Genomic DNA, 22,910 nt, shown 5'->3' on the forward strand with positions numbered 1-22,910 from the left:
TTTCCCTCACTGAGGTAACACATTTACCTGTCTGAGGTAACACATTTTCCTGTTTGAGGTAACGCATATTTCCTCTGAGAGGTAACACATTTTTCTGCCTGAGGTAACGCATTACCATCCCTGGGGTAGCACAGCAGGGGGTATTTCTTCCCTATCTCAAGATCTCTGAGCTTATAAAAAATCAGCTTATATGGCACTGACTTGGTTTATGGTGAGCTCATAGGACTGATGACACAGCAGAAACACTTATTCCTGTTATAAAACAAACAGGGAAATGTGTTATCTCAGAACGTAACACCAGCAAGCCCCTGCTGTTTCGTCTGTATGCTCAGTTATCATAGGTGATTCATATTTTCATTCCCCTGGCCAGGATTTATAGTTTGTACTGACCATGTTCCTAAATGGTCAGACACTACCATTACACAGCACACAGAAGGGGCACATTTATAAGATTATCTCAGCACAGGAACATCGATTGTGGAACTTATTATTCCATGATCTATTGATTAAAATGTACTTGGTTAAAGGGAACCCATTTAATGAATCGGGCTCTCAGTGTCTAGAAAGTAAGAGCCTGCTTGTCCATGGACAATGTGATCACATTGCTATAACCTAGGGCAAGCATGTGTTGTGGTCATGACAGGCTGATGAGCATTTCATAGGCACCTGGTTACCCTTGTTTTCTCACTGTACTTAAGAGACGTGCAATAAATGATGCATCATAGATTATTTGTATGGCAAAAAGCAAATGTACCAAATCTTTTCTGTATGGAGTATGATCTAGTGAAGGTAATGTTTGGTATATATCTATCTGGTGGTCATGTATGCTAATCTCTATACAAACTGAACAATGATTCTGTAGTGTATTCTGTGCTGAAAATCACACAACAGGTTAATTGATTAACTTTTTGAGGTGCTATATTCTTCATGTCAAAACCCTTAATGCTCCAGCTGATGTTAATAGAATGTGGAGGATCTGCAGCCTGCGAGAACTGTGCAGCCAGCATTAGCCGTGATGGGAACCTTACACCTGATTGGTCATGGAGTATGCTACCATAAATAATACCCTCGCCTGTTTTGAATTTCACAGATAGTCCCAAGCCTGTCTAATAAGGAAACTTTCACAGACATTAAATAAGAACCTAACATCCCATTAGGGAGATATAAGTCATGCAGACGTTTCATGGGCTTTTGCAGTTAATGACCAGCATTTTGGGTGAGGTTACCATCATTGTGCAAGTTTAATAAGAAAAAATAAAGCTCACTTAAAGGAATCTTCTAAATAAGGTATTGAACACACGGATGCTGTTTATGGGGCTTAAGATGAATTATATTGAAGGTATCAGTGCCAAGTGGTCTGATAATGAGAGCCAGACAACAAAGATACGTTTATGCAGGCAGCCAAGCCTGAGACTAGTTTTGTGTTGTGGAGGTTCTAGTAACTTTAACAATGTACTGTATGTACTGTTTTTTCCTCTCAAGAGGATATATACTGTACGTATATTACGGCCTTGACCACAAGCATACCACACTAAAGAGCAGACTTGTGTATTAAAGGGTTTTCCATTATGTGTTCTCTTTTACATCTGAGCTATTTTAGCTAGCTGAGCTTCATGGGAGATATACAATGTCCCGTGTTCAAAAGGTGAATTTGTGAATGTCGTTTTTACTTTTTTTGGTGGAAGGTCTTAAAACTGCCATACACCTTAGATGATGGTTGGCCATACACCTTAGATGACGGTTGGCCAAACAATGGTTCAACAGATCATTTGGCCGACAGCTATTTTGGTCATCTCTCCCATACAGAGGAGCGCTAATTCGACCAGTGTTCTCTCTGAGACATGTTTGGTAGCAGCTTATTTCCAGAAGAACAAAATAATCGCCAGTCCGAAATTTGACAGGACAGATCCTTATCTCTAACAATTGTCCGGGGCCCCAATACACATTAGACAGTTGTCCTAACCTGTCATTATCGTCCTTAGTCTAATGTGTATTGGGGGTCTTAGGGTTGGTTTACATTGTATGCTTCATTCCTGTGATCCAACCAATTCTTGTATGAAAATGACATTTAGCAGTGTAGACTATAAATAAATCTACATGTTGATAGAGTTGTTTTTTGGGGTTTGCACAAATATGGCTTCCCATGTGTAACATCTTTTCGACTGTATGAAACTGCACAATTGTATCCAATCATTAAGAGCCACAACCACCCCCGTGGTTCTACAGATTACCATAAGCTTTTAAATTCCATTCATTAAGACCTCAAGCCAGCCAGCTTATAGGCTACATTATAATAATAATAATAATCTTTATTTTTATATAGCGCTAACATATTCCGCAGCGCTTTACAGTTTGCACACATTATCATCACTGTCCCCGATTGGGCTCACAATCTAGAATTCACAAGAACCGAATTTTTCAGAAAATCTACTAAACTTTTGTACGAAATATGCATGGAACCGCATCCATGTATGTGATATTTATAACTTTTCTCATACAGATTTCCAACTGTACCGCAGATATATACCATAATGGAAAAAGGAGGCATGTCACTTAATCTGGATGGAAAACTGTAGTATCAGCCCTTTTTATCACAATAGGGCTAATCCTTGAACAAATCTGCAATGGATGTGCTGTGCACCAACAGCAAATTGGGAGCTGAAATCTGAGTGTACCATTTATGATGGACTTTAATGTAATGTGTGAACATGTCCTTTGGCACTGCTTATATGACGATTAGGGAGAAGAAAAAAAAAAAAGAATCCACGGCAGAGATTCCAAAGGAGACTCCTGGATTTTTTGCTGTGGATGTGAAGTTTGATACACCACAGATCCACACGCAGCCCCAATTAATAGGTTGATTAATGCACTGTATCAATCAGGTACCCATTTTCAATTCGCCTCAATTAGTGACCTGACACTTTTTTATTTTCCGCAACATGAATCTTAAATGCCCTTTAATAATATATATCTACCTTGTTTGAACAGCAACATGGATGTCAAAGTCAATGGCATGAACTTTCTTGTGGACTTCGTGTCGATTTCAACACTGAGTCTGTGTTCAGATCTGCGTGAAAAAAATAGTTGTGTGCACATCACCTTGGTCACCTCGCATAGACTATTTCATATTGTTACTTCATAAACACACAGTAATTGACTTGTTTTCTCTCAGTAATAACCTTGGCTTACCTGTGTAGCTACAACTGATAATCACAGCATGCCATCCATGCAAAAGACAAGCAAATGAGATACACCAGAGCTGCAGAGAGGGCCACAAGGTCATCTGACTTCATAGTTTGGGGGATTTTGTTCTGTATTAATCAAATCTCATTCTAGTGTAATAAATATAATGAAACCTGAAGCCTCCACTTTATGGGATTGGGGCTACTGTTCTCATGTAATATCTTCACATGTTCTCTTGTTAATGTGAGTTTTCTTTTAAAGGGAACCTGTCATTAGATTCACGATGCCTAAGGCTACTTTCACACTTGCGCCATTTGGCGTACGTCGCAATGCGTCGTTTTGGTGAAAAAATGCGTCCTGCAAATGTGCCCGCAGGATGCGTTTTTTCTCCATAGACTTGTATTACCGACGCATTGCGACGTACAGTATGGCCACACGTCGTATCCGTCGTGCAACAGATGCGTCGTGTTTTTGGCGGATGCGATGCACAAAAAAAGTTCAATGTAACTTTTTTTGTGCGTTGTGTCCGCCATTTTCGACCGCGCATGCGTGACCAAAACTCTGCCCCCTCCTCCACGCTCATCGCAATGGGCAGCGGATGCATTGTAAAACTGCATCCGCTGCCCACATTGTGCTACATTTAACACACTGTCGGTCGGTACGTCGGGCCGACGGTTTGCGACGGCCCCGTACCGATGCAAGTGTGAAAGTATCCTAAATCATGAGCTGCATGAATCAGACTCTGGCTGTGTTATTGCAGCCATATACATTTTAGGGTATGCTCACAGGAGCGAATAACACGGCTGGGTGCTATCTGATGTTTTATCGGGTAGCACTTGGACTATTGTTATACTATGGGGCAGTGCAGATCTGTGATTTTTTTCTCATGCCGAATCCACAATGGGAAAATAATTGCAGCATACTGTGAATGGCTCCGGAATTCGGATCACGCACACCCATATAAGTCTATTGGTGCGTTTATAACATCATACTGTGCTTAGATGACATCCGAGTGCAGTCTGACATTCGCGGACTCAGATAATGGAGAAGATGGAGAAATTATGTTCTCCATCTTCTCCACACCTGTGAATCGATTCTCTCATGCAAAGTAATCGGATCACAGTAATATGACACTGGGCTCATATTGTCATTCGCATAATGGGCCCGATTCTGTCGCATGAGAGAATCTACAACCATATGAACAAGCTCGTACTCAGAATTGCAGTGGTGTTTTAGGGAAAACCTATTTTAAAAAGCCAACCAGGCACTAGTTTTTTCAGCTGAATAGTCAGAGGCAGGTCCCCTGCGGCTTATCGCCACTCGCTCCTTTCGACTCCCCATACACACATAGGGAAAGACCTGTTAGTCTAGAAATCTGGGGAGGGGGAGAATTGTCAAAGGAACAAGTTATTAAAGTATGTTTTCTCTCAAACACTGCAGTTTTTCAGAGTAAAACATACATGGGTACAATAATACTTTCTGTATCTGCTTCATGCTCATTCGGGCAGTATGAATCAGATGACAGGTTTCCTTTCATTTAGACATTTTAACAATAAGAATAAAACCATGAAAAATCCATGTGGATAAGTCTGAAGTGTGAGAGTTCACCACCACCTGAACAAGAGAAGGACCCTGGGTGTTACTGCCCTCCACTTTATAATATTGTTCATGTCATAGTTTATTCTTGTGAAAGTGTTCAGTTTTTTTCTGGTAGAACTGAACATGCCATGAATGTGAAGTTTAACCAAGTTAAATCCCAGAAATCATTTACTAAAACAACGTTTTCTATACACACATTACCGTTGAATAATTATAGCAAGGTCCAGATGAGAAACAGTTCCACCCCAGCGTTCCACCCCTGCCGTTCCTGGTGTGATTGACATCTCTCTTAGAGATGACTTAATGACTGTCCCTGGACTAGACACTGCCCATTTTACTGTTCTATGGATTTTTACATATAAAGTGCAGCATTTTATAAAGTTATAATTAAGATTTGCCAAGGTTGGATTTAGTATTTAGGGACAAGTTATCAATTAATGTAGTAAGGTATAGGGGCAGTGTCTTGGCAAAAAAAAAAATGAGCAGGCAAGTTCTCCTTAAGGGAGGCTTCACACTCGTGTTCGGCAGAGCTGCGGATGGCATCCTGCTTCCTCCATGAAGCCCTGCCCACTGCCGCACCTCTTCCTTGAGCTCCGCTCATCTTTAACATTGGGTACGCAGGCCATGCGGATGTATCCGGATGCCTCCACATGCGTCGTCTTGATGCTGCGCTGACCTGCATCAAACGCAACATGTTAGGATTTTGTTGCGGTCGGCGCAGCTTCAAAACGATGCATGCAGTGTAAGCAGAATGGGTACGCAGAACGCATGCAGACATAGGCGGAGCTGAAGGAAGAGGCGCAACAGTGGGCTGGGCTTTACAGAGGAAGCAGGCTGCCGGCCGCGGCTCTGCCGAACGCAAGTGTGAAGCTAGCCTAAGGGTACCGTCACACAGTGCAATTTTGATCGCTACGACGGCACGATTCGTGACGTTTGAGCGATATAGTTACGAGATCGCAGTGTCTGACACGCTCCTGCGATCAGGGACCCCGCTGAGAATCGTACGTCGTAGCAGATCGTTTGAAACTTTCTTTCGTCGTCTAGTGTCCCGCTGTGGCGGCATGATTGCATGGTGTAACATATATTGTATACGATGTGTGCATAGTAACCAACGGCTTCTACATCGCACATACGTCATGAAATTATCGCTCCAGCGTCGTAGATTGCAAAGTGTGACAGCAGTCTACGACACTGGAGCGATATTGTTACGACGCTGGAGCGTCACGGATCGTACCGTCGTAGCGATGAAAATTGCACTGTGTGACGGTACCCTAAGAGATTGTTCCAGAATGGGTGTAATGTTGACGAGTTTTTCAAAACCCATTAATAGTGTATGGGACTACACTACATTCACACATCTTTGTGAAGTGTCGGCATGGTGCCAGAATTTTATTGGAGAGCACACAGATCCGTTGAACATGTTCTTTTCTGATCCTTAAACTCGGATCGGAATAGGACATGCTCTGAGTTTCTCAGATCTGTGATTTTAATGAATGTCTAAATACGTCTATTCTACTCAATATTTCTCTGTGCCATATGATAAGAAATCGGGGGGGAGCATATGAACATTTCATAAGGATGCGACAAAGGATGTCACAAAGATAGCAGACAAAGAGTAAAGCACCATGGGTCAGTTACATAGACTGTGAATATATGGGCAGTGCAGCTTGACTGCTGCTACATTCAAACGGGCGAGATGGGACCCCTGTTCTCGTGATCGGTGGGGGTGCATGACCCAGAGATCAGTAACCTATTACTTACCCAGTAGAAAGGATATGATTTGCAGTCTTTATTAGTATAGTATTAACTTTAAAACATTAAGCTAGAGCCTTTTTGGTACATGTAGACATTTTGTAGGGTACAGGTGAACTTTGATCACACTGTCTGTTCATGTTATATTCCAAAATGACATAAGGCAGTCTGGTACCATTTTTGATCCATTTGTAAAGCCAGGAATAGGAAAGTAAAAGTATAAAGTAAAGACTGAACTTCTTGAACCTTGATGATGGGAAAAATAGAACTAAACTGCAGTACCTGACAGTGGCCAGTAAACCATGTGTAGCGCTGTGGTGTTCCACCCTGTGCATTGCTTACATCCGGCCAATGTTGGAGCAGATAACAGCTGGGCAGTAGAGGTGCCGTGTGTTGGACACCCACTAATCTGATCCTGATGACCTATCAAACTCATAGGTCATCAATATGTAACTGCCAGAAAAAAAACTTTATATCCTGGCAGAATTTGATCAATTGTTACAAAATTAGTGTAAGATATGCCAGTTTATTGGATAAATAGCCTTTTTGGCTGGTTGTTACATTGCCCGTTTAAGTCTCCAGCCTTGCTGTGAAATGCATTGTAGCGAAAACCACTAGGAACCTACTTAAGCTGCTAAATGAATAGACACACAAACCCCCTATATACCACATGGCAAAATATAATGAGGGTTGGAACTGTTAAATGACTGAAACTGCTAAATGCATAATGCTACTTGGCAAAACTACTGTGCATTTAACGGTTTTCCACTCTGTAATAAATGACATATGTGGAAAACGTGCAGTGAATGTGAAAAACGGCACAATTGGTTTAGCAAACGTGCCCTTTTTTCTCTCTGTTCCTCCTCGTGTGAATATCAAAGTTGTGCAGCCTGTAATGGATGGTTTTATGGGTCGCTTTAGCAAGACTTGTGGGTCACATACTTGGTATTATAAATGTCTACATAATATACCAGCTTCCATGGAAAGCAGTAGGTTGCGGCTACCATAATACAGTTAACACTTTGTGCAGCGTAATAGACTAGATTAAATTGTCAATAGATCAAGAATAGAAATATATGTAGCTTTTACACTTGGAAGCTAGTGCAAAATAAATCATAATCATCCTCCACATATTTTAGTATATATGATATTGTATAATAAGGCAAAAGGTATACATTATAATGTATAAGGTGGTAGTAGTAGCCTCAAGGCTATGTAGAGTTTCCTACTTCTAAAAGCCAACTACTCTTAAAGGGAACCTGTCACCTGAATTTGGCGGGACTGGTTTTGGGTCATATGGGCGGAGTTTTCGAGTGTTTGATTCACCCTTTCCTTACCCGCTGGCTGCATGCTGGCCGCAATATTGGATTGAAGTTCATTCTCTGTCCTCCGTAGTACACGCCTGCGCAAGGCAAGATTACTATGCAGGCGTGTACTACGGAGGACAGAGAATGAACTTCAATCCAATATTGCGGCCAGCATGCAGCCAGCGAGTAAGGAAAGAGTGAATCAAACACCTGAAAACTCCGCCCATATGACCCAAAACCAGTCCCGCCAAATTCAGGTGACAGGTTCCCTTTAAGAATGACAGTATTCCCCCACCCAGTGGCAACCCACCAGCCATTCTGTACTCTGGAAACTGCAGCACAGTTTCATACAACTGAATAGAGTCAGGTCATCAGGATGACAGTAGGAAAATTGATTTGCTACAGTTAAAGAGATTGTCCAGGACAATTAATATGGGCCAAAAGCTAATAAGCAGGTAATTGCCCCTTTCCTCTAAAGGCTCAGAGCGATCACTGACCGCTCCTACCAGCGATTTAGCTGCTCCACGTCAGCAGAGCAGCTCTTCCTCTTCCAGGCTGCTCTGTTGACAGCATGTGCCTGCCAACGTCATACTTACTTGCAGCTCTCATTCTCCATTTAGGCAACGGGGAGCCAGCTGTTAATCAGCAAGACATCAGCATTCACACCGCATCAAAAGAGCGGAGGGAAGAGCAGCAGCTGCTCTGTTGGCATGATGTCAGCAGAAGCTGCTGAATCACTGGCAGGAGCGGTCTGGGACTGCTTTGTGCTGGCAGAGATCAGCGTCAGGGACAACAGGCAGGTAGCTGGCAACTACCTGCCTATTAGTTCTTAAGTCCATAGTAAAAAAATAAATAGTCCTGGATAACCCCTGTAGTACTGGCCACAAATAGACTAAAGGAGCATTGCATTGTGCTCCATATATACCATATGTGCAAGCTATGAATCTGCATAGGAACCAATAGTCAATTGGGGCCACGTTAAGTTTTCTGTAAAAAAAATAGAATTACAGATCTACCTACAGCTTAGTAGATTGACTGGACGAGACTGGACAAATGATTCTATTATTCAGATTTACCAGTGATTTGGAATAGCAGTGAGTCCAGCACCCTGTCCTCATCTGATTAACGGCTGAGATCCACATACTATTCTTATAGAGGGGCCCGCTGCTATCTGTGCCCACCACTTTCTAAACTCAATTAATCGTGTAATGGTTACTTACCAGCAGAACATTAGGCCGCTATACCTATATATATGGAGTAATTAAATATATAATATGGCAGGCAGGAATATGCTAGCACACTATTTATTGTTAAAGTAACAGCACTGTGACTACCTGGTATTCACAAAAACTGCTGAGAAAAAAGTATTTTGACCTTGACATTGAAAGACCTTGAATACACACCTTTTTCTTACAAACTCAGACAAACATTTCCCTATGGTAGCTAGTCCTTACTGAAGGTGAGAAATACCAAAGTGTCAGCTTGAAACTCTGCTCGTATTTTATACCACACTAGCAAAGTAAATATGTTTGACTTGACATATTTTACGTTCCTCATTCTCTTATCTTGCTGTCACTTGCAAGACTACTTGTTAAGATCACAGAACGGAGATTTATGGGTTTCTGCATAGCTCTCAAGCATGCTAATTCCATGAAAAACTGAGACTTTTGATATTTAAGAGGGCGAGACAAATGAACAATATGGGGGCATGTTATGCATTTTGTTAATATATTATCATTGTGTTGGTGAACTTCTCAGTTATATCGGCACCACGCTGATTCTAACCATAAAACTGATGACAAACCGTAGCAAATTATGTGACGATAATGTTCCTCACCCAAAGCAAAACAAGCATTCAACTTAGATCCTAACAAGTCCTAAAATTTCAGGTGTGACTCCACTTAAGCCCAATATATTAATTTCCCTTTCCCATATGTCACATGAACATGGCTCATAAGAGACATGGAGGATCCCCACCATGGATTGTTTCTTACTTGGGCATTGTCTTACGTTTCCTGACTGATGTAGATGTAAAAAATCTATTGTTTACCCTACTGTGTCGCTATTTTGCTAAAAAAAAGCATGGATCACCGTAGTGTATCATCGATGGCATAGGAATAGGTGTAGCAACTATAGACGTTCGTATAAGGCTTAGAGTATAAAGCTGGCCATGGATGAATGAGCTGTTGGCCGAACATTCGTTTGGCAGACAGCTATCTATGCATACATATCAGCTGGTCAACCTGTCCCTACAAAATTGTCCCTACAAAATCAGCAGATTTAACTGACGCTCATCTAATATGTAGTGGTACCTTAAGAGGGAACTTGTAAAAATCCATCCAGACTTTTGTGCCTGTGTAAACCTGTCTGGTCTTGTGTTGAAAGTCCGCATTCACACTATGTGATTGCGGATTTCTGAATCCTTACAGTGTGCACCACAGATTGTCAGGATTCTAGGTGTTCTTCCGAAACCAGGCAGTCCTGTAACTGCAAGTTTGCAAATTGCATACATGCGGCCACATACCGACTAGATTTTGTTTGGCCTTGCTCAATGCAAGTGAATTGAGTAAGTCCAAGAATGTCTAGTTGGCATGTGGCCAAAAGTATGCAAATTCCATGTGATTGTCTGGTCTTGGAAGGGACACCACTTAATCCTGTCAGCATGTGGTTGGTGCACTGTAAAGGTAGCGTTACACTAAACAATTTACCAATGATCACGACCAGCGATACGACCTGGCCGTGATCGTTGGTAAGTCGTTGTGTGGTCGCTGGGGAGCTGTCACACAGCTCTCTCCAGCGACCAACAATCAGGGGAAAGACTTCCGGCATCGCTGAAACTGTCTTCAACGATGCCGAAGTTCCCGGGTAACCAGGGTAAACATCGGGTTACTAAGTGCAGGGCCGCGCTTAGTAACCCGATATTTACCCTGGTTACCATTGTAAAAGTAAAAAAAAAACAGTACATACTCACATTCCTGTCACGTCCCCCAGCGTCAGCTTCCCTGCACTGTGTAAGCGCCGGCCGTAAAGCAGAGCGGTGATGTCAACGCTGTGCTCTGCTTTACGGCCAGCCGGCGCTGACACAGTCAGTGCGGGAAGCTGACGCTGGGGGACGTGACAGGAATGTGAGTATGTACTGTTTTTTTTTTAACTTTTACAATGGTAACCAGGGTAAATATCGGGTTACTAAGCACGGCCCTGCGCTTAGTAACCCGATATTTACCCTGGTTACCAGTGAACACATCACTGGATCGGCGTCGCACATGCCGATCCAGCGATGACAGTGGGGTGATCAGCGACCAAAAAAAGGTCCTGATCATTCCCAGCGACCAACGATCTCCCAGCAGGGGCCTGATCGTTGGTCGCTGTCACGCATAACGATTTAGTTAACGATATCGTTGCTACGTCGCAAAAAGCAACGATATCGTTAACGAAATCGTTATGTGTGAAGGTACCTTTAGGATTCAGAAGTCTGCAGTTACATAGAGTGACCTCAGACTTTCCCAATAAGACCAAATTACCCCTTTAGGTAAAAGTACTGTATGTATTTTGCATCACTGAAATTCCCAATAATGGTAACTAGAGAAATAAGCATAACTGTCTTTTAATAGGGCTCTATAAATGTCATGTTTGTGTAAATACATGAGCCATTTTTGGTGATCACTGATCAGCTGAAGTATTCATCAGCTTGTATAGTGAAACTGTAAGGCCAGGTTCACACTGCATTTAGCAGTCCGTTAGACGGACTACGTTACACCGTGGCATAGCGTGGTGTGACGCAGTCCGTTAACAGCACCATTAAGCCCTATGGCGGATGCATCGCTAGTGCACGCCCATAATGGGTGTGCGCTAGCGATGTGCCGTCATTGAGTGACGGACCCTGGGACGCGGGCTGCAGCATTTCCGGGTCCATCACTGCTAGCGCAGATAGAACATCTGCTAGCTCTATCTGCACTAGCGGTATGACAAGTCGGCACTTGCATTAACAGCAGCCCATTAACGCATGTGTTGAACGGGCTGCTGTTAACGCAATGTGAAGCTAGCCTAAGAAAAGCACAGCATTCAGAAAATTGATGATCTGATGATTCATTTATCAGACATCTATTGGGTTAGAACTTATAAAAGTGATCACAAATACTTCATACAAAGTGCATAATAAAAATCCAATATCAATACTCAAATATTTGATTAAGACCCGTAGAAACACAGCCGCGCGAAACGCCCGTCGCATCCCATACATTGCTCCACTGCTGAAGATTTTTTAATGTCTCAATAAACTACGGATTTTACAGGACGGCGAATGTCATTCCACTCTTTCTTTACATATGGACTTTCAGTGATGTTTTTTTCTGGATTGATCACCTGTACGTCTGGCATATGAGCCTGCAGCGTCAGTGACCCCACAGTTGGGTTGGTTGATTTGGAAGTGCAGCAGTGCGGATTGTTTATCTCTTTGCAATACACTCAAATATTTGAACAAACAAGCCAATGCTTTGGCCCAGTCTGTCCTTGTATGACGATAATGCTGCTGCTAATAGATGAACTACAATATACACTTCATGTCAGTACCAGGGGCATTATACCACGAGGGGCCATGGATGAGGGGCATTATACCAGGAAAAGGCTCAGGATAGATAACATTATATCTGGAGTGGACCCAGGATGGGGGACATTATCACATGAAGGGGCCAGGATTGAGGACATTATTACAGGAAGGAGCGAGATGGGGACAGAAAGGGGTCAGGATGGCAGACATTATTATAGAAAACGGGCACAAGATGGGAGACATTATTGCAGGAAGAGGAACATTGTTATTTACAAACCTGTATGTCTTCACAGGATTTGAAATGCTACAAGGACCCATACATCTAGCGAACATGCAGAGGGACCAGGTCCAAAGTTTGCACAGAGGCCCACCCGACTCTAGTTACGCTATTGTTCACTACTCTACATACCACCAGTGGATATTGGGTGATGTAGTTACTAATATCTCCTCAAGATCTCCGATTATTATGTATCACCAGCTTAAGTGACAGCTTATTAAGGGTTTACATACACGTTTGCAGCAATTTCTAAATCATAGATAAACCTTGAGTGCATTGTGTGGCTAAACCCTTGCAAAAATTCATTAGGATGAAAGTTGCACTGTAATAAGACATATACATTCTTAATGCAGGCTTAGATATAGTGCCAATGTGTGTTTTATGCTTTTTGGGAGTTCCTCTTTAAGTAAAGTCTCTTTCCAATGGAGTTCCTCTTTAAGTAAAGTACTTAATCCCGACAGCTTAATCTAAAATAAATGTTTAAGCTTTATTGGGTGACTCTAGTATGGGAACTCCAAATGACACTTTTTTGTGGAAGTTTTAAGCACCAAAGTCCGTAGTAGATACAGTGATGTAATTTGTAGCTTATGTGCCCCAATGAAAATCTCAAACATTGCCCCTAACTAACAAGGTTTTCTAATAGCATTGGTTTCTTATATGGGCCAGAGACCTTTTGCACGCCATTAGGCTTCAGGAACTGGGTGCAACTATAACCCCGAACCAATATTAAACACATGAGTAAATGCAAAAGAGAGCAGACATTTCCTTTATACTTGTATTTCCTTTTGTATCCATTTCTCATAAAACTGCCACAAAGACTGCATGATTAGCTTTATGTAATGTTGACCTGATACGGGTGTAGTTATTTGTATTGTTACCGAATTCATAGATAGTAAGAGACAGATGATTCGTTAATTGATAAAAAGATAGTAGGTGTTAGAGATGCCCTAATTTTTTGAAATTCGAATTTGCCAACTGCACTAAATTTTTCCCAAAACTATTGATTGACAGCGAACTGGACATACTCCAATTGCCCTGAAAAGATATGAATAACTCTCTGAAGTCTCCTAGGACTTTTTCCAACTTATTTCATACTGTTGCTTCAAAGTCATTTCAAGCTTAGTAATGTCAAAGTGACCTCCACATATATGGCTATGGTTGAATATATAGTAACTGTTCTGTAGCACATGCAGTCTGTACAGTTTTGTAAAAGGTTTATCCCTTTCTTTCACTTTCTGCATGGCTAAACTCTGAGATTTGACATCCTTCTATTCAGATTCACCATAGAATGGCTGCTGCTTTCCCTGCCTCTGCTTTTACACAGACTAGGATTGCCCCTGCTGATTGGCTGTGCTATACCATGTGATGTGATAGCTGAAAGGCATTATGGAGAAGCCCACCCAGCTGTGCCCGAAGGCTGTGCCTTATATGGCTAATGCAATAGTTTCCAATGTTTAAATTTGGGCGTACATTATTATTTTGGCTTTGTAGATAGATAGATAGATAGATAGATAGATAGATAGATAGATAGATAGATAGATAGACAAAAATTGGCAGCACCCTAAAATTTTAAAAGAAAAAGTGGACTTTTACTTAGCCCATGTGACAGCAGAACCTTTCTCAAGCTTTCTTGCTTTGTATTTTTCGAGTTCTGTCTCTTTTTATCACTTACCGTATTTTCCGGCGTATAAGACGACTTTTTAACCCCTGAAAATCATCACAAAAGTCGGGGGTTGTCTTATACGCCGGGTATGGCGTGCGCAGGGAGCGGTCCTGTATGGTTCCAAGGATCTGGAGACTCTCCTTCAGGCCCTGGGATCCATATTCATGTAAAAAAAAGAATACAAATAAAAAATATGGGATATACTTACCCTCCGATGGCCCTCGACTCTCAGTGGTGAAGCGGCGGCCTCCGTTCCTAAGGATGCATTGAGCAAAGGACCTTTGATGACGTCACGGTCATGCGACCGGTCGCGCGACCTTCGCTCAATGCATCCTTAGGAACGGAGGCCGCCGCTTGCACCGCTTAAGCAGCGGGCCATCGGAGGGTAAGTATATCCCATATTTTTTATTTTTATTCTTTTTTTTACATGAATATGGATCCCAGGGGCTGAAGGAGAGTCTCCTCTCCTCCAGACCCTGGGAACCATCCGCACCGCACACGCAGTATAAGATGACTGGGTGTATAAGATGACCCCCGTCTTATACGGCGAGTATATCCCAAACTCCATATTTTATATGGAAAAGTTGGGGGTCGTCTTATATGCCCAGTCGTCTTATACACCAGAAAATACGGTACTTATTATTTTTAGAATTGGGATTATTGTTCCGGAGGTCTTGCACTCTTCATTTTTTACAATTTTTGTGCTGTTCCTCTATATTTTGCATAGATGGATGGATAGATAGATAGATGGATGGATAGATAGATAGATAGATAGATAGATAGATAGATAGGTAGTCCAAAAAAGGAAGTAGCACACCACTGTCTATGAATTCACAGACAGTGGTGTGCTGCTTACTTTTTTGGACTACTACATGCAAGGTTTGGTATATGCATGTGGAAGCTCTTTTGCACCCAGATTCTTTATATGTTGAATGTGCTGCTCTATTTTTTTTTAGATAGATAGATAAATAGATAGAAATTCTACATGCTTAGGCAAAAACATAGTATACCTTGGGAATGGAATAACCGTAACCCACATAGCTCTGCGATTACTTCTTTTATAGTTATCGTATGTAAGTCACATATATGAGAGATAGATTATCTTAATTATATATGTTTATGTTCTTATTTTTATTTCTAAAAAAATATTTGCCTGACACTTTCTTTTAATCCGAGGATCCGTCTATTCATCCATATGGCAGATTTATAACTCTTCCAATTACCGTGCAAATTATTGCTAATATTAGCTCATGAAAGTGTTTCTGCTCTGCAGGTTGGTTATTATTTATAAAAATCACACAAGCAGCTGATACATTCATAAGCTAATTATTTCGGCAGCTGGGTACACACTGAGCAATATGGCTGCAACTGAGCAGATTTTTTTTGGTACTTGCTGTGGTGAATTCATGCAGGGGGGAGAAGTACACAAGACAGACTTGTCGAGGAAATCTGAATAACACAATTTCTCTGGAAAGTCACTTTTGTTGCAAATATTCTGTTCTAGAATTTAAGATATGCTTTCAATGTGCCGTAATAATCTACTTTGGTTCTTTCATTATTCTCCTAAACGTAAGTTATGCAGAAAATATCTGCTGTCAAAAACAAGCATTTGGTGAAGGCTGGAATTTGTAGATCTTCAACTATTGGAAATAGTGTATTTTTTTTCGACTGTTATTGCATTCTGTACAGTTTGAGTAGGAGACCATGAACACTGACAGTAAAGATAGTAATGACAGACCCCGCAAGCTTTATTATACTTTGTAAATCAGTGACGGATAATTTAAGCAAGGACTACATGTATCAAGCAACATTGAGATTGTGGTATCACGTTGCTCTTAATTATTTTTGACATCGCTTTGCAACCTAGTGTAAATGTGACACAGAGTCGCAAATGTTTCATATACTTATTTCTTTTATTCATTTTAGTGTTCAGCTGAAGGGAATCTGTCAATAACATCAACCCTCCTAAGCCGTATATATGAGCATGTGGGGCATAGAAAGTGGAATAAAATGATACATTAATATCTGCGATCTGGTGAATTATTCCAGAGAAATACACATCTTTTTAAATATGTAAATAAACTGTTAAGATCTATTTTCTGGACACTGATCTCCCTGAGAATCTGCCTCCGGAGATTATTATAAATAAAAAGGGCAATAACCAGTGTGATACGTGTAGATCAGGAGAGCAGGCTGTCAGTCATTACATGTCTCACACTAATAATGCTCCCTTTCATTTAAAATAAGTTTTGAAGGCAGATTCTCAGAGAAATCACTGTACGGCCCATAGATCTTAACAATCCATTTACATATTGAGAAAAACTTGGATTTCTCTAGAATAAGACATCAGATTGCAGATATCATTTTATTCAGCTTTCTATGACCTACATGCCCATATAGATGGCTTAGGAAGGTTGATCCTACTGACGGATTTGCTTTAATGCCACAACGCTTTATAGGCATCATCATCACTGTCTCCATTGTGGCTCACAATCTAGATTCCCTATCAGTATGTCTTTGGAGTGTGGGAGGAAACCGGAGAACCCGGAGGAAACCCACACTAGGGGAACATACAAAATCCTTGCAGATGTTGTCTTTGGTGGGATTTGAACCAACGCTGAAAGGTTACAGCGCTACCCATTGAGCCACCCTGCTGCCCTACTTCAGTGTAGTCATGTGCGACTTATCAGTAATTTAGCCTTTTTTTGACATAGCAAAGCTGTAAATCGCAGATGTAAAATAGGTGAGCGACAGCCTGACAATTGCTGCTGTCACTGTGTTGCCCCAGACTTTTTGTAACATAATAAATGTAGGGAATGATGTGTTGAACAAATAAGCCTTTTTTCTATGTTTTAATATAATTGTTTTTCTTGAAGACTTGAAGACTATACACTAAAAAATAACTTTTCCTATAAATAAGGTTAATGACTTAATAAAAAAGCGGCACAGATGGCACAAAAAGTAATTCTTTAGCTTCACATATGTTTTAAATTAAAGTGCAGACAGCAGATATCTTTATTTCTATCAAAAAGTGGTACTCAGAGCTTACTGACATGTTAGGCCACTTGTGTGTAACAGCAAATGATCAGATGTGGGCAGCACGGTGACACAGTGGTTAGCACAAGAGCATTGCTATGTCCTGGGATCAAATCCCACCAAGGACAACATCTGCAAGGAGTTTGTATGTTCTCTCCATGTTTGTGTGGGTTTCCTCCGGGCACTCCGGTTGCCTCTCACATTCCAAAGACATACTGATAGGGAATGATGATGATTTTGGAAAGCGCTGTGAAAATGACACTATATAAATGGGTAAAAATAGAAATACAATTAATTAGATTAATTATTTCGCATATGATATATTACCAAAATAAGTCCAAATAATACAATTGCTCATATTAGTTTTGGCACTATTCTTTGGGTTGTGTAGAAACTACTGTTCAGTTTTATTAGAAAGTGTCCGAGGGTGGACAACATTTTCACAGCAGTAAGTGTATGTTATTTCTCAGCTGACAATCCTATCCACATGCATTCATAATGCTGTCAGCACCACAAAGTTAAAAGTTGCATAGATCAGTGACAACTAGTGTAGTAGAAGGACAGCGTAAATGTGTTCACTTCCCAAAAAAAAAAATCTTTCATCCTCTCCCTCACCCAGAATAGAGCAGGTCTGTGCAAATGTGGCCTTTCTCTTGTAAAAACAAGGCAGTCTTGTGTTACAGATTACCCGATAAATCCCCAGTGCCTTCACAGTTCACTGCCTACAGCTGCTACAGATGGGCAGGAGCCCTCTCTGTCTCTGCTCTGTGCTGTGCAGCCGCCAGTTGAAGGAGAAAATGGAATGATCAGGCTATTAACATCGGAGCCGTGAGGAAGACGAGGCACAATAAGAACAGCTGGTGTTTCTGCCTTGGCCGATACAGCGAAGATAATCAAATCTTGCCTTTTCCCCCCAATTTATTTATGTTTGGGGAGCAATGTGTAGTGGAGGATGGGAGGAAATGAGGGCATTAGAGGTTAAAGAGTTAATTGTTAAATCTGTAAGACACGAAGTCACTTTGAGGTTCTTATGGACAAATTGGTTGTAGGGTGCCGTAGGCTGGATTTATCCATATCGGTTTTTCCTACGATTCGATGAAACTATCTGGTTGAGATTGATATTGTGTAAATGGTTAAAACGATCAGATGAAATAAATCGGAAAATCATTTAAATGGGTAAAAAAAAAAAAATTTCAGCGAATGATGATATTTCTGTGATCCGGAAGTTTAAGAAAGAAATCCGAAAACCTCATTGGAAGAAATAACAGAGCTTTATTTTATTAACATTTTTTACTGAAGGATAATTCCATTCCTGGTAAAAAAATATATTTCTGTTTGTAGATGGCCAGCTCACGTTAGTGGGATTGGGGGCCAAGCTCATCAAGTCTTACAAGAAGAGCGTTCGGGCATGTAATATCTTGTGCGCGATGTCTTAAGGTTCGTTTTTGGAAGCAGAAAATTGGAATCGTTAAACAGGAATGCAGTATCAGTGCAGGAATGTATCACTATTTTCATAACTTTGCCTTAAAACAACTTTTAAGTGTTGAAAAAGTCAGCATAAATCAAAAAGAGCTTGTCTTCTGTTGTTTGCGGCACCAGGATATCTTCTATGATCTGACCGCAAGTGACCGATCATAGCGATATATGCTAAGTGCAAATTGGAATCAAACCTCCACTCAAGTCATGTCATGCTGTAACTTTCTAACATGCTAAGGACTCATTTCATCCACACAACAGTTTTTTTCACATATAAGAAAAATGGACTGAGTTTCATCAGAGTTTCATTACAGTTTGGTCCGATTTTTATCAGTTGTGCTCATATGTTGAAAAACAGTTTCTCCACTTTCCCCTATTTACCTATCTAACAATCCATGAAAATCACATGGTGTCTGAGTGCTGACCAGTTTTTTCACAGATCCATAGATCGATAGATCCATTTTGATCTGACCCTTGGATCAAGTTCGGTCATATCTCCACAATATTGCGTGGAACAGTCGTTCAGTGAAAAATCATGGACATTGGAACGGCCCCATTTACTATTACGGCTATGAATTCTATAAGTGAAAAACATGTAAGAGCAATGTGCTTTTCTCCTAATGGATTCTAAGAGGAAACTGATCACTTTGCTCTGTTGTCCTGTATAGAAGCTAGTTTTGTTATTTGCCCTCAACTGAAAAACTGAAAAGTTGTGAAAATGTTTTCAAGGATGATATCTCTCTGATGGGTCCAGAGAGTGGCGTCTTCTTGACTGAAGATAGCTCTGGGTCAAAACGTTTTATAGGGGACCCTGGGTTTGAATAGTTTATTAGTGACTACTGATCTGGGAGGATAGCAAGGAGTAAAGCCCCTCATACACATTAGAGTAATGTCTTGCCAATATCGACAGGTTTGGCAGTCACTCTAATGTGTATGGGAGCGCCGTCCAACTGATTGTCGAGGTAGATGTAATTCGGGAAAGTCTGGTTTTGGATTACCTTGCTCTCCCGAAGACAAGCCAGCGGGCAGAGATATCTGTTGGCGGCTTTCACATTCGGCTAAACAATCCGACCAAACAACAACCATCTAATGTGAGCGGGAATTTAACGATCTGTAGTAGATTTTTCAGGTAGCTGGGGCCAAATTGTTTATGGCTTTAAATATCAGCAAGCAAAATGTAAAAGTTATATTTTTCATTTTAACTGTAGTAAGTAAAGAATTAGTGAGATAGGAGCATATTGAGCTCCTGCATTTTGGACTAACTGAAAACATTGTATTGCTTTCTCAGGGATGCATACAGGGTCCAGCCATTGGGTTATAAAGGTATGTTTCAGTGCTGATAGATTTTCTGGAGGACTGAAGTGCTTAATTATTGCAACATTCCTTATTTGGAAGAATGAGAAATTAATAATGGCAGATGTCTGGTTACTGACAGTACCACATCAATAGTTACTGTGCAACCAAATTGGAGTGAGTTTTGAAGAGTTGCATTTCCCAAGAATAGAAGTGAGATTACATGAAGGGACAAGAGGAATTTGAACAAATCTACATCCAAAAGAGATCTGTGGTTAGTTCTCCAAGATGTTTGGAAACATCTCCCTCTTGAGTTTATTCAGAAGCTGTGAGCAAGTGTACCTAGAACAAATTATACTTTGATGCTGTTTTGAAGGCAAAGGGTAATCACACCAAATATTGATTTGATTTAGATCTATCTTTTGTTCATTCACATTCACAAAATATATAACAAAATTTGCATAATATTCCAGAAACTTCAACAACACATCTGCAAGATCTAATTCCTGGCATTTTTAGTTGAGAAATAGAGGTAAAGAAATCAGGTGTATAAATTTATGAATCAACTAAGCTTGAGATAGGAAAAATTGTGTAAAAACGATAGACATGATGGATTACAGCACGTCAGAAAACATAATCAGAAGGTATTCATACATTTCTATGTCATTCTTAGACCATCATTATTATTAGGCTGAAATCAGAATAGCTTATTACATCTGACGCGATATGCTAATGACACTCAGCTCAAACTCTGCTGCGAGCGTGAGCCGAATGTCAGTGCTCTGATCCTCTCGCAACAGAGAATCGCAGCACAGGTGTGGAGGAGATGGAGAAAGCAATTTCTCCATTGCCTGACTAGTCATATTTCAGACTGCACAAGGATTGCATCAGAGTACAGTCCAATGTTTCACACGCACCCATAGACTTATATGGGTGCCTGTGAGCTGAGTCTCTGTTTTCTTATGCTGACTTGGCATAACAAAATAGTCGCTCATCTGCACTGTCCCATAGTATAACATTGGGCTGAGTGCTATCCAATAAAATACAGAGAGCACTCAGCCATGTTATACACTTGTGTGATCCTGACCTTATGTTTATTCCATAAGACAGTTATTGGACATACTATTGTATGACTCCGGACAACTCTACAGAGAATGGTCAGGTTTATTTTAAAACGTTTTCAAACAGCAACTTAGAGATTATCTGATTGCCATGAGTCCAAAAGTTGTGAAATAACATGCTCTTTCACCTTGTTTGGCTATTTCTGAAGACCCATTGAAGTCTACGTTAAGGGATTGTGCAGGCTGGTTCAGTGCTCCTGCCAAGAATAGGCACTTGGAGCCAATTATACAAGTAAAAAAAATGGTTTTCCTGGGACAGTCTGTATTAAACAAGTCTATTCATAAATCTATATGATGTACAGAAGAGTCCAAACCTACGAAACTTATAATCTTATTTTATTTCATCTTTTGCTACAGGGATGGCTTTGTGAACTTCTCCGCTGGAAAGAAAATCCAAGCCCAGAAAACCGTACGTTGTGGGAGAATCTGTGCACCATTCGTCGTTTCCTTGGGCTCCCTCAGCATGAAAGAGATGCTGTTTACGAAGAAGAGTCCAGACATCATCATAGTGAGCGCCTCCAGCATGTAGTACAGCTAACCCCTGAACCTGTGCAGGTAAGAAACACTAGTCTACACAATCATGTCCAATACCGACCGAGAAGTATTTCGGCAACTAATCAACTACCGTATATTTCTCCTGCATCATTTCCACATTTTACATTGACTTGCAAAAATGCATAATCTTTATTGTAAATTGTTTTTATCAAATAATGTAACACCCTACTGTAAATTAATAAAAAAACAGCATGACACTGCAATCATATAAAAGTATTAGGTCACAGGCTGAGTGACAGAACTTGTTTTACAGTAGGAGGCTCTTAACTCCTAATAATACACTCTTCAGCTATCATATTGTCTATTTTGAATAGTAAAGGGGAAATCCCTTTTGAAATAGTAGAGTGTTAGATGCACTAGGTGAGGTGGATCCTCTAAGCCCAAGATCTGAGTTGGCACACAGTTATTGGTTCCGCAGATAGGTGGAGCACGTGGAACATGGACAGCTGAAGGACTGTAAACCACAGGTAGACAGGTGGAATGCTGGAAACTGCAGGCAAGTAGGAGACATCAAGGAGACCAGAGACAGGCAAGTGGAAGACATCCAGTAGACCACTTGCAAGCAGGCGGGATGCTGGAAACCGCTGACAGGCGAGAGATGTCCAGAAGACCACAGGCAAGCAGGCGGATGATGTCCAGGAGACCGCAGACAGGCAAGTGGGAGACATTTAGGAGACCGCTAGCAGGCGGGACATGTCCCGGAGACCACAGGCATGTAGGCAGGAGACTGCATACAGGTAGGTGGGAGACGTCCAGGAGATCGTAGTCAGGTGGAAGACGTCCAGGAGACTGCAAACACCAGCTGAGCAGGTCAAGGTGTATAGAGCAAGCCAGAGTCTAGGAACACCGAAGTCTTAATAGCAAGATGCAGATGTGAGTCTTGGTGATCCTTACAGTGTATATGCTCAGGCGGATGATCAAATGGGAGCATGCCAGGCTGTCTGTGAAGCCCAATGTGAAACACCACAATGTTTAGTGGACTGGAGTGAGGGATGTAAAGCGCGGATCCGGGACAGGTGCGCAAAAGAGATATTCTTGTCCATCAATGAGATTCTATAGCTCTTGCCATGAGCTAAATGGATGGTACTTACCATTATCACAT

The 22,910-nt window shown here is 41.2% G+C and overlaps 1 protein-coding gene across 3 annotated transcripts in view; it reads left to right on the plus strand.

The window, feature by feature from the left end:
- Positions 1 to 22,910, plus strand: part of SATB2 (SATB homeobox 2) — a 218,899-nt gene that overhangs the window by 139,963 nt on the left and 56,026 nt on the right. For all 3 annotated transcript variants that reach the window (XM_069733543.1, XM_069733545.1, XM_069733544.1), the window contains one exon: positions 21,611 to 21,808. In XM_069733543.1, the coding sequence (XP_069589644.1) occupies positions 21,611 to 21,808 (198 nt within the window). The remainder of the gene's footprint in view (positions 1 to 21,610; positions 21,809 to 22,910) is intronic.

This window comes from Ranitomeya imitator, chromosome 7, assembly GCF_032444005.1.
Source record: "Ranitomeya imitator isolate aRanImi1 chromosome 7, aRanImi1.pri, whole genome shotgun sequence".
Taxonomy (NCBI): Eukaryota; Metazoa; Chordata; class Amphibia; order Anura; family Dendrobatidae; genus Ranitomeya; species Ranitomeya imitator.